The sequence below is a fragment of the Erigeron canadensis genome, chromosome 8, assembly GCF_010389155.1.
Source record: "Erigeron canadensis isolate Cc75 chromosome 8, C_canadensis_v1, whole genome shotgun sequence".
Lineage (NCBI taxonomy): Eukaryota > Viridiplantae > Streptophyta > Magnoliopsida > Asterales > Asteraceae > Erigeron > Erigeron canadensis.
Window position 1 is genome coordinate 25234445 of NC_057768.1, and position 13739 is coordinate 25248183.

The 13739-nt window shown below is 33.2% G+C and overlaps 1 protein-coding gene across 1 annotated transcript; it reads left to right on the forward strand.

Annotated features, from left to right (window-relative positions):
• The first annotated feature begins 2553 nt into the window (after positions 1 to 2553).
• LOC122579465 (rhomboid-like protein 14, mitochondrial) lies at positions 2554 to 5303 on the forward strand. The gene is made up of 2 exons (XM_043751647.1): positions 2554 to 2939; positions 4406 to 5303. Exons 1-2 carry the CDS (start codon positions 2724 to 2726, stop codon positions 5171 to 5173), a joined length of 984 nt encoding a protein of 327 aa, XP_043607582.1. The 5' UTR covers positions 2554 to 2723; the 3' UTR covers positions 5174 to 5303.
• The last annotated feature ends 8436 nt before the right edge of the window (positions 5304 to 13739 follow it).

Sequence of the window (13739 nt, forward strand, 5' to 3'; positions counted from 1 at the left end):
GAGGTCATTTTCTATCTCAGATAGAACCTTATAGCAATCTCTCTACATCATCGTGATAGGAGTAAGATTGTCTATATCTTAATTTCCCTCATACATCATTGAGTTATTAAAACTCAAAACCCGTAACACACAACATCAGATGCTTATGCTTAGTTACTACTTACGTTGTATAATATAATTGATTGTCTTGTAAATTGTTTGGTTTTTCACTTCTCAATTATGAGTAAAAGTTATTTAAAAAAAATAAAAATAATAAAGATATATGGTATTTTGCCATTAAAAGAGATTGGTCGTAGATGATATTTAATCATCAATGATAAATTGATGCAGTGGTTTGAAGTTTTATTGGTGACCTATAGGTCTCGAGTTTGAACCCTCATTTCATCAACTTTGAGATATAGGTAGTCTTTCTATAAATGTTTGACTTGGGTATACTGTAACATCCCAGTATTTTAAGGTAATAGAAAATTAACCCTTTTTGTAGTTTTGACATTAAATTAATTTCCTAGTGTTTTGTTTTGAGTTAAGGGGTTAATTTAGTTGGAACTTTAGTGGCTAGCAGGTATTTTACCCACAAAAATGGAGATGAGACGTGGCTAGCAGGGAGAAGAGCCAACCACTTAGTTTGTGACTCATATTCTTCCACTCACTCTAATTCAACCACCTCTCATTATCTCATCTCAATCCTTCAAAATTCATGCAATTGAAGCATCAAAACTCGAAGTAAAGAATTGTAATCCTGAAACAATAACAATAACCCTCTCCAATTGAATAAGAAATTTAAATTTGGGGCTTTCTTTGAGGTGGTGGTGGCCGAAATTTTAAGGAAGAAAAGGGGGAAGAATTTTAATTTGAAAACCCTAATTCTTTGTCTCTCATCCTTGAGGTATTGATTTTCATAACCCTAGTTTTATTTGTTATTAAAAATTTAGGGTTCTTAGCCTTAGAATTGGGGGTTTTTGCTATTGGAGATTTTCAAGTAAAACCCTAACTAAATTTAAATGATAAATGGATAATTGATTGAAAGAATTGTTGTTAATGAAAATTCCCCTTGGTAAGAATCTCATGGTGTTTGGCTAGTGATTATGAAATAAAGCTTTATTTTGAGAATTGGGAATTTGTTGGAAAAGTGTTTAGTAGCCAAACACCATAATCTTAGAGTTGTTGAATGCTAGTAAATGTTGTAAGAAGTTGAGTCATGGAACTCATGGATGATATGTGATTATTTTTGTATAGGTGTTGAAGAATAAATTGTTGAACTTGTAGCCTTATTGTGTCAAGTAGCCAAGTTTGAGGTGAGTGTATATGCATATAATCATATTCTTGTTGTTAGAGGTCATAGGTGGGTAAATTCCTATGACCCATAGTTTGATTGTTTGTAAGAACTAGTAGGTGGGTAAATTCCTACCAGTCATAATGAATGTAAGAGCTAGTAGGTGGGTAAATTCCTACTAGCCAAAATATCCATGGTCATGTTGAAAATGTATGTGTGATGTTTGTTATGAATGATAAGGCTAGCTTGCTAGGCTTTATGTGGTGCTTAATGCACAATTGTTAAGATAGCATGGTTATGATTATATGTGTATGTATTCACTAAGCGTAGCTTACATTTTAGTGTTTAACTCTCTTATAGGAGTTGGTAGTAGCAAGGGCAAAGAGGTTGTAAAGTGAAGTTCAAGTGAAGTCTTTTGCCATCTCTAAGGTTGGCATTTTGGGCAATTTGGGTAGAACATCCCTGTGGTACTTTTGAGCTCTTGATACATGTCTCTTTTGGTCAATTTATTTTGTGAACTACTGAAAGGTTGTGGTCATGTTGTGAATGCAAGTTTTGATGGAATTTGTTAATGACTTGTCAATAATCCAAGTTGGGCAATTGACCCACTTGTTAATCCATGTGGATTGTAAACCTTGTAAAAATGGTAAATCTTAACGTAATGATGTTTTCATTGTCTTGAATACTCCTTGATTTAGTCTTTGAAGGGTTTTGAAGTGAAAATGGTATTTTGGTTGAACATATTTTTGAGTCCTAGTGCAGGAAAAATGGAATTTAGAAAGAGTGTTCCTGTGCAGCAGTCTCACTGCGTCGCAGTGGGGAGTCACCCAGGCTCACTGCGCCGTAGTGAGCTTTTGGTCATTTTGATCCGTGGGATTCCACTGCGCCGCAGTGAGCTTTCGTTCTTTATTTGCCGAGGTGCAGTGGAACAGTGGGCATAAAAAGAAAAACAAAAGTTTCTATTCGATTTGATTAAAAAAGTTTGGGTCCTTACATATACCCAGGTTCAAGTCTTAGAGGCATGATTTACCATTTTTAATGGTTGTGCTTTCGGGCGGATTAGTAGAGGGTTTTTCCTTATGGTGTATTTGAAATAGATATTTTTTATTTTAAGGGAGCTCTCTAACGCGAAACCGATACAAACAACGTATGTTAGATCTTTCGCTGTCAAATCACGACACGAAGTTTTAAGCGAAATTGAGTTTTAAAAAAAGAAAAAAAAAATTAATCCATTAATAATTGTGTTGTTTAATAGAAAACCTGACTTACTTGCCAAGGCAGTGTTGTTTTGGTCATCTCTGGAAGAAACTAGAACCATCGCCTTGCTGCGTTAGATCGATAACTCCCAATTCTCGAAGATCCACCCAAACCCCCCACCTTCCTTCCAAATCTTCATATCCATATTTCCCCCAAACAATTATTATATAATATAATATTCTGAAGAATAAGAATGTCTCGATACAGAAGAAACCCCCAAATATCAAACGGAATGATACCTCTGATGCTATTTCAAGCCGTGAATGAGTACCGGGGACTTGATCGTAAACCACCCGTCACCGCCGCCCTTCTCGCCGCTAACACACTCATTTACCTCCGCCCTTCTTTTCTTGATCATATAATTCCTCCAATTGATCGTGTCTTTTTCAATGCCCATCTCATCCTCAAGGTAATTCCCCCCTCCCCTAATTTAATATCTTAATGTTTTATTACCGTCCCCTTTTAATTTTTGCATTACAAGTTTTTAGTTAATTATGTTGGTTTTTTTGTTAGCTTATTAAACACCCATTATGCAGGGCAGTCTTTTTGCTAGTTTCTAATGCTAAAATAAATAAATGTTGTTAAGTCTAAGTAAACGGACCGTTTTTCTTTGCCGACCTCTGAGATGTTTAGGTAGTTTAGGGAGGATTGAAGGATATCAGGTCGTCTGACCACTAGATCACCTTGGTGCTCGTTTTATGAGGATAGTTACATAGTTAATGGAATAATAATAGTAGTACTAATAGTGTTTATATAATAGCGTGTGCATACGAAATTATGATTGTAAGTTGTGATAGTAATAGTCGTATAATTTTGAGAATAATCTAAACTTTCAAGTGCAATTATGCTTGCTTAACTTTGACAACCGATACTCCCGCAACCTCAAACTGTTACATACCAGTTTCAAAAACATCAGACAACCTTACATGTTGCGCCTTGTTCTTCTTGTGATGGTTTATATTTTACCATTATTCGGGTCTAAGCTCAAACGATAGAATCATTGACTAGCAGTCTTGTAACAAAGAATATTGCAGAAACTTACTGAAGTCTCACATTCCTAGAAAACATTATCTTATGCTACATTGCTCAAATCTTGAATGTCATACTTGCAAAAGTTCATATAAGCTCACATTTTTCAATAAACTTAAAAGTTAATTAAACATACCCACCTCACTGCCTAGCATCTTATATGCTACCGCAATCAGTTTCATCAAGTACTTAATCGAGTTGTTTTTGACACAAGTGGAGCTCCTCTGCTCATCTTTCAGCTTGGTTTCCTCCATTTTTCTTGCAAATATAACTCCAGAAAGTAGATTTTTGATCTGTCCTCCGGCATAAGCTAAAGCGTTAAGCTGTCAGGCTGCAATTGCTTAGACATTCACTGCGAATGAGTAGCTTTATGAAGGTGTTTAGTATAGGGATGCTGGAAATTCAACCTTTTGGAAAGATTTCCTTTACCATTATAAAACTGGAAATAAAATCTTTCATGCATCTTTACCTATCATTGAGCTGTTTAGAAAAATGCCGTTTCTTCATTACTGAGAGGATTCGGGTGTTCAATTAGTGAGAGAATATGGATACTCTATACCTTGTGGTAATACTTTGTTCAAAAGCTTTCATATCATGGCTAGATTTTCCTTAGTACTGAAGGGCTCCTCTGGCTTAGCGATACTGGGTATGACCCATCAACTATGAGATTGTGGGTTCAAGTCCTGATTAAGACAATTGATGTATATAACAGGTGGTTAGGATTGTAATTGTTTGTCTTTTAATAAGAAATGGCTGTATTTCCTTAGTGTCAGCTCAAAAATTTTCTATGGCATCTGTTCTATATTCTGAATGACTGATTGTTCCTCTGTTATTTGCGTTGACCAGTACAAGGATCTCAAGAGGTTTTTCTTATCTGCGTTCTACCACCTTGGTGAATCTCATTTAGCCTACAACATGATGTCACTTTTATGGAAAGGTATCCAGTTGGAGACTTCAATGGGAAGTACTGAATTCGCTGGAATGGTTGCAACACTACTTGGTTTGTCTCAAGGGATTACATTGTTATTAGCGAAATCCCTTCTGCTTTTTGACTATGAGAAAGCTTATTATCATGAATATGCTGCTGGGTTCTCTGGTGTTTTGTTTGCAATGAAAGTAGTACTTAATTCCCAGTCAGATAGCTATACTAATGTTCAGGGATTCATGGTACCTGCAAAGCATGCTGCATGGGCTGAACTGATTCTCATCCAAATGTTAGTTCCCGATGTATCTTTTCTAGGTCATCTTGGTGGGATACTTGCAGGCATAGTTTATCTTCGTTTAAAAGCTCTGTATAGAGGTCCTTCTCCTTTGACAAGAATAGTTGGCGGTTTAACTAGTATTTTGCGTTGGCCTTTGAGCTCTCTGCTGCGGTTTTGGAGGGGCCCTCAACAACGAGTTTCTGGTAGAGGAACAACTGGTGGGAGTGGGACAACCACGCCTGGTATATGGAGATGCCGGGCTTGTACATTTGACAACTCTGGGTGGCTAACTGTGTGTGAGGTTTGTGGTATTGGACGTGATGATGTCGGGCTATCTTCGTTAGAGTCATCGAATTCAATGATTCCCTTGGATGAAATACGTCATCGAAGGATTCAGAGGTTTGGTAGATGATATTCAACATAAATAATGTATAGAAAACGATAGAGAAAATATAGCATTGCAGGAATGAGTCCGTGTTTGGTTCAGTTGTTAACATGATATACTGGCATCTTTTTTAATTCGATGTGTTGATTCCATGATATATGTTTGGTTCAGTTGTTAACATAATATTTGTTAATTTGTTACAGCAAGTATGAGCCCAATTGAGTGGTCTAGAAACTTCCTTAATAGAGATTGGAAAATCAACTACTCGAATAATTGACAATTCTTAGCATCTATAAAACACATACAGATTGAACTCTGCAAGTTCGTGAATAATCATAGTTCTAACAGTTTAATGTATCTTCTGTCATAATAAGCTGATAAAATTGAATTTCATAGCTAAGTTTAGGGGTCCAAGTTATGTTTATTCATTGGAAGAAATAAATATTCAGTAACACTACTGACTTAGTTGATCAAATGTTTAAAAACAAGTAGATGTCTGCGCAATAAGAAATGGCTTTGAGTTTTGTTTGGGAGTTCTATATTGTATGTCCAATCGTTCATCGATTAATACCAACTAGCTAGTCAATCCGGATCTGGCTGGAATTGTGTAAACGTTTACTAAAAATAATTGTGTTGTTTGTGTTGTTGCATGAAAATTTGACACGGACTCAAGGAGTATAATGGATTACCTAATAAAGCATTTGTAAATCTAAATTAAAATTACATTTATATTGAACATACAGAAAAGCAAATGTGGTTGATCTGAACTTGTTAAATTAGTATTTCAACAATGAAGATGTGAATAGAAATATGTGGTTGGATCAGTGGTAAACACCCTTGTCTCTGGAGACAGAGGTCATGGGTTCGATCCTCATCCCATACAAAGGTTGGAGGGCCTTTTCTACCATTTAGGTGGAAACTGGAAGCAGCCACCATCGAGGTATTGGTGCTCAAAACCCGCGTAAGACGGCACTGGGCAGCTACTTATTTACTTTTCATCTTTTTATAAGAATAACTATAAATATATGACAGCCCACACAATACAACGACGACATATAACTTGCGAGGTGTTATTACGATATTAATTTCAAAACAACCATTATATATAATATAACAATCCAAATTTGGAATGCTACAGTGTCATCTAAGTTGGCTCATAATTGGCTTGGTTTGTTTCCAACAGGGTTAGTTAGTTAATAATTTTTTATTCTTTCTTTTTCTACCACTTTCCAGCTTTCTTTCATCTTTGTCTCTTCTTCTTTTACAACTCCAAATATTTTTTCACCTGTTATCTTTTTCTCAAGTATCTCATCATTTACATCATATGTAGCCGGTGACAACGATAATGATAATCAAAAATATCCTCCACCGACACCCAACTAACGTTGGAAGAAAGCATTAACAACTCTGCCGCCGCCGTTAGAAGCTGCTAACTCCGGTGACCATTCTGATTTAGGTATCTTCTCGATTTCAATTTCAGCTGCAGGTAGGTATAAATTATCATCTGCGGTTCTTTAAATGAGACTTTCAAACTATTTTTGGGATTTTTCATAAATAATCAGTGGGTATGATTTTTTTTTTATATATATATGTTTTTTTGTGATCTTTTGATTGTTGGAGTTAAGGTTTCACTTTTTTGGGAACTTTTCATAAACAATGTGTGAGTATGAATTTTTTTTTTTATGCTTTGATTATGTACTGTAGATTCATATTAGTAATGACCTGAAGTTGTAATCAGTTTTGTGTTACTAATTTATATTTATATTTGGGGTGCAGCTGTCTAGAGTTGTTATTACCAACGTTGGTTTTTCAAAAATGGCTATATATTTAAAAAATACTTCCGATAATCGATGGTAATAGTCTCCATGATCATATCTTGTAGGTTTGTTTGTCTCAAGAATTTCTTTGCTTATAAGTGTCGAGTTCATGATAGTGAGGTATTACCCCATTAATGTTATGTAGGCAACTAGACGAAGAGTAGTCACCAAGCTTTTTTGGGTTTACACCACCTAGGAGATGGATTCCATGTTTGTTGATTTATATAGTAAATTTGATGAAAGTTGGATCTACATTAAATAAAAAAAAATGGAGATAATCATGTAATGAATTGCTTTAGTCCAAAACAAACTAATAAAAAAATCGTCATTCCGTGTTCATTGTTAATAATGCAACACTAGGCCTACTGAAATTTTGAGTTAATCATATGAGTACTTTTGTGCTAAATGAACTAATAAGTAGATTATTATTCATCAAGGGGGATTAGTGTTCTTTTTTGTGTTTACTTATGGGTTTATACGTATGCCAGTTGATATTGTGTTGCTAGGATGATTCGTTGATATTAAAATTACAGTTGTTATTCCATCGTCCTATATGGGTAAGATTCAGGTCTTCTATACTTTTTACCGTTTCTGGTGCAACTGTAAAAATACGGATAGAATTGTCTTTTTACTGCTAGAAAGTGATATTTCATACGTGTTTGAGTAGCTTCTACATACATGTATATGTGTAGAATTAAGCTAATACTTGATTGCTAAGTGGATATTTATTGTCGAAAGGTTGACATTTTCCCTTTATAACAATCCTATTGGAGTGTTAACATGATACATGAGGGGCAATCTTTAATTCGCATTACTACTGCTATACTGCTATTATGGCATTCTAAGAACTTATATCTCATCTTCTATGAAAATCTTACGTAATTTGTAATGCTATAGTGCTATTATGAGAGTCTGCAAACTTATATCTCATCTTCATATGCAAAGCTTAAATAATTTGTTGTCATGTTCAGTTAGGAATACATTATTACCTGCTGGGTATAAGAGACTCTATAGGTTTTAAAAGAGTTTTGTATTTAGTACAGTCACTAGAAGTAAGCCTGTTGTAAGTAAAAGGTCAAAGATATGTTTGAAAATTTGAAACAAAGTAATACTAGGTCCTCAATTGCTACATGAATAAGATGAGGAATTGTCGTTTTGCAGATCTTGAAGATCAATATAGTTGGTATGGAAGAAAAGAAGTAGATACTATAATTATCATATCAGGGACGGACAACCTGTATGCTAAAAAAGAAGTAAAGGCATAAACTCGTATGTTGGTCGTGAGACCACTTGTAGATGCTTTGGTGGCCTATACGGCCTTGGGAATTTATTTGGTGTTCAACAACACTGCTTCATGGGATGTTCTTGCATTTTTTTTGCCCAAAAATTATATACTAAGCCGAACTTAGAATTTAGCAACATATTAGCATATTGGCTAGCATGACCGAATGTTAAACAATTGATGCACTCATTATCCATCCTCTAAATCTTTCAAGATGGTTATGTTTATAAGCAATTAAATACTATTACTATGCTTAGAATGGTATCTGCCAATTGATCTATTACAGATTTCAATTTCGCTCCCCAGCGAAGCGCAGAGGAAAAATTCTAGTTTGTATAAGAATTGATGAAATAATATATGTTAATATTATTAACATTATTCTCGCGCATAGCAACAAAGAACATGTCATGGTTAAGTATTAATTGTGACATTCGTTAATATTGGAAAATCACAAATTCAATCAAATATAAATTACTATGGAAACCATCAAAAAAAAGAAAAATAAAGATTTAGTGGTACGCACCTCTTTTTTCTAGCAAACCCAACACCCTCATATGCAAATAAACAATATGTCACATCAGTCTGTATCAAATGACCAAGTTATCTTTGTATAGGATGAAAATGAATGTTTTTGATTTATATTATATTGAGGATGAATGACCAAGATTATGTCTTACATTAAAGTCTTAAAATTTTAAGTAGGGATAAATGAAATGCTTTATATATATGAGTATGAGTATAGACAGAGGCGGTATCAAAAAAAAATATCAGAGAGGACAAAATTAAAAACTCTATGAAATATAAATATAAAAGGGGCCAAAATGTTAAAAATCTATAAGAAATTTTTCAAAATCGATGAAAAATTTAAAAATACATAGACAAAATCTAAATTTTTAAGGGGGAATTTGACCCCTTTACCCCCATGTGGTACCGCCCTTGAGTATAGATATACGTGATGAATTAAAAATACTTATTATTATTTTTAGTAATTATAAGTTATAATAGATTGAATTGATAAATAAATAAGGTAAGTGTATAAGAATTTTTTTTTACTATATATATACAGAAAGTATAATTCATAAATTAATATAGGTTATTAGGTATCATAGGTATATTAAGTGAATATGTTTAAAGTAATTAGAAAGTTTGAGAGACGTTAGCATTTCAAGTTTTTATGGTGGGTGGAGTACGCTGGTGACCAAACTGGTATCGGTTGGTCACCGGACGCAATGCCATTCCGCTCCACCGGTGCCCGGGTTGCTCGCTATCTTTTTTTTTGTCTTTATTTGAGTGAGGATAGGTGAGGAGGTATTTCGTGTAAGTGGGAAAAAGGCGGGGAAGAGTAAAAAAGGTTGGGAGGAGTGGAGAGGTACTCCCCCAACCCTTATGGAGATAAACAAAACTTGGTGGTGGTATGGAGATAGTGTTGACATGAAAATACTTTTAATAGTTGACGAATTGAAATGCTATGAATTGGATGGTCTAGGAATATCTTTTGCTTTAATAATTTATTTATTTTTTCTATTAAATAGTAAAAAAAAAAAATTTTTACAAAAATTAAGGGGGTTGTCTAATTTGCTGTTAACAGCAGATGATTATTTATTGTCTCACCTTACATTCAGAGAGGTTGGGTTTTTATTTCATCAAATGTAAAAATTGATGTGAGGGCGAATACCAATGTTAAACAACATATAATATTTTCTCTACGTAAAAACCCAAATAGGTGAATTGAGTTACGTAAAATGTAACACCTGAGCTAGGGCTAAAAATATTACGGAAATTATATAGTACAAGGTCGAATTAATGTAGATAATGAACTAAATGCAAATAAAAGATCCGGTGAATCCATAAATAAGTAAATCTAAGTACAAAATGCATAAGGAGCAAGCGACCATCAAAGTTTACAAAACAATCATCTAACGATGGCTTTCGATCCCAAGCATAATGCAAAAGTAGGCAAATGAATCCTTGATCCATATAAGTCCAATGCCCGGGTCCAAAAGCAAGCAACCTATCATACTTCACGTCATGGATTAACCTGGTTACCTGTAAAGTGTACTAATCAAGTCAACACGAGGTTGGTGAGTTCGTAGTAATGATTCACGAGGAACCATCGTCAATAAACACAATAAGTATAAGTAAAGGCAAAACAAAACTTACAAGTAGCCTTTATGCATCATAATATCATTCACATCAAGATTACATAATGTAAAGTAAATGCGTGTAATAAACGAGCACAAAAGATATCAAAATCAATATGTGTCGTATGCATGACAAAGTCATAATGCATATGTCACACCCCGCCCAGGGTGGGTCCAGGGAGATGGTGACTTCTTGGGAGCACAATGTAAATTATAACAAACGACCTCTAAATGAGACATTTTTATTATAAAAACTTCTTTATTACATAATTATAACAACGAGTTTACAACTTTTAACAAAAATTTTTCTAAACAAAGCAACTATAATACTAGAAAACCTTCTCCTTGTTCATGAAATATGCAGATGTGACTCACAGAGCATGCTCCATTTTTAGACCTTAGTTTCCTGAGAAATACACGCTAAAATACGTATAATGTTGGTGAGTTCGTAGGTTTTAACCATAAACGTTCACATGGATCACAAGATTTCAATTTTTGTGTAAATATCATAACGGATATAAAAAGACCAATAGTTTCGTATGCTTGCCTTGAGTGCCAATGCCTTAACCATTGCTACCTCTTCAGTAGTGTTTCACTCCAACACTGTAGTTTCAAATACTATATGCCCGTTTAACCCAACTAGCATGACTAGCCCGGGCAGGGGTGTCAACCCCGATAGTACTATCCATAATATTCACGCGTTTGTTTCACGACTCAAGTTAACAAGGGGCTTTCATAAGTGATCGTATACATAGCTATACATAAACTATTAAAATACTTGTGTCCATAAAATTGAGCAGTGTATTCTCACCCCAAAATATAAAATATTTTTAAAAGAGAGGCTACGAGACTTACCTTAGCAGCAAAAGTATAATTATAAGGAAGACAAGTTTAGCTTCAATGAAATTGTCCTAGATTAAATATTTTAATTAATTAATTGATAATTAGCTTAAAAAAAATGACTTTCTTTTACAAATTATTACGTACAAGATTTCACTAAAAATGTTCATATGCTGTTTTAAAACATTTATGATTATGTTTATAATATAAAAGATTAAATCAGTATCCAAGAGTTTATCTAAATAGAATTTACTAAAAGGTTATTAACAACAATTTCATTCACAAGTACGCAACTATTTAAAACCCATTTTTAAACATGCGGAGAAAGGAGATTTATCCTAGCATGGCAATAAAAGAAATATAAGACGGTAGATGAAATAGGTCGTTGAATATACCTTTAACGGATGATTATAGACTTTGATCACGAACTTGAAACTAGACCCGTAATTTATCTTAAAGCAACTCTCAAACAAACCCGATACAATTTTAGAATTTATTTTAAAATGAACTCGAACAAACTAACGACCCTTACATTGCCATTTTCCCTTGAAACTAGTTTATTATTATTAATGTTGGTGTGTTGAGAATGAGAGGTAGAGTCGATGTTAGTGTGGTTTGGAAATACGTTTACCAGTCCCTATTTACAGTACAAGGAAAGGAGGTGATTTGATTCAAAGCCGTGAGCAAGAAGGAAGGGAAAGAGAGGTGTCACAATCTTATTTGTCTTACTCATGAAGAAAGTTGCGGTGATGAAGCCAAAAGCTTTAGAATGACAAGTCTATAAGTATGAGGAAGCAAAACTAGATGATAATTCTTTAAAGCTAGACATAGATTGATGATTGAGCAGCTTCTTTTCTTTTCTTCTAGTCTTGTAAGACAACAATTGAAACCAAAATGAGGGCCACTTTTGACTTTTTATTTTAATAGTTTGTCATGCTTGTTTCAAGTATCTATAACATATAATATTATGTACATACAAGCTATTAAGTGTAACAATTCCTTCATCTCTAATTTAACTAAATAATAATAGTAACTATTATATTCTAAAATTTCTTGTTGTGTTAATTACGCAGGGGAGATTAGATCATGTATCATATTTCAATTAAGATTTATTCAAGTTTATAAAGGCAAGACATAATACAAAAATATATAATTAGTTTGGCTAAGCTAAAAATTTGCATATAGCACATATATTGATTTGGTTAATATTTAAGCTAATTAATAAGAGTATTTTTGAGGGTTGTTATAGCATATCATAAGTGTGACCATCAAACCATCAATGCAACGATACTCACATGTCATCCCAATGAAGTTAATTATTCTTGCACTAATCTATCTCAAATAACATTAAATGATGATGATTGGGTAAAGAGAAAGAGAAAGAGAGAGATGCAAGAATGAGTGTTCTTGGAGTAAATTAGAGAGAGAAAAAGAGATATGAAATGAGTGGATAAATGAGTGTAAGAGTGGGGAATGAATAGGGTTGGGTTGACTTAGTTGGGTCATGGGTCTTAGGTTACACCCATGGGTTGGCCCATCACATAGCTAGTTAAATTCACATAACGTATACGTCGTTACATACAATAAATTAGATAATCGACCCGTCATGTACATTTCTAGTCATAATAATTCAAAAATGAACTCGATTATATTACTAATCAAAATAATTAGTCAACTAATACATATGGTCAAAAGAGGTCAAATATTGCGGGTGTTACATAAAAAGTTAAAAATAATCAAAAAAAAAAAGGAAAATTTCGTATATGTCATTGGTAACTAATAAAATATCATATTTGCTCAATTAAATTTTAAATATTCATATATGTCATTTTTAATACCTTAACATATCCAATATGCCATTTTTGAGTAAAAAAAATATCATATGTCTAAATACATTATTAAATATTGTATATGTCATCATGATTTTTGAAACATATCTAAAATCTCATTAAAATATATTTAATATGTTCAGATTAATTAATTAAGTCAAATATAAATATCATCAATAGTTAAAAAACTATCGTTAAATTTTAAATCCCTACATTTATCATTTTTTTAATTCATGGATTTTTTTGCATCAAATGTCGTTGACATAAATTACTACAAAAATGTAGAAGTATCACATATGCTTAAGTCACTTACAAACAATAGTCGTGACAAAACCTAATTATATGAGGTGTGATATTTGTACAACAACAAATGATACATTTACCACATATAAGTATTACTGACTTGTACTATATGCTTTAAAACTAATACATTGTAGTGAATTAATAAAAAGTTGTGGTACAAATATCGTTTTCCTGATTATACCATGAATTGAATTGAATAACTAATTTAAGTATATCAATTAAATTAGTCAATGTTGATAACTTAATATTGAATTAAATTTGCACAATTTTAAATAAACATGAATTTTGGATTATAAAATTAAGAGAAAATCCAGGTTTAGAATAAAATTATAAATTTACCACTGATATATGATATTTTATTATTTAACAATGTCGCATTTG

Bases quoted from the DNA above. Each gene is read 5' to 3' on its own strand.
- LOC122579465 (XM_043751647.1), top strand. From the start codon at position 2,724: ATGTCTCGATACAGAAGAAACCCCCAAATATCAAACGGAATGATACCT. The intron at 2,940-4,405 runs GTAATTCCCCCC...TGCGTTGACCAG, and splicing joins ATGCCCATCTCATCCTCAAG to TACAAGGATCTCAAGAGGTT.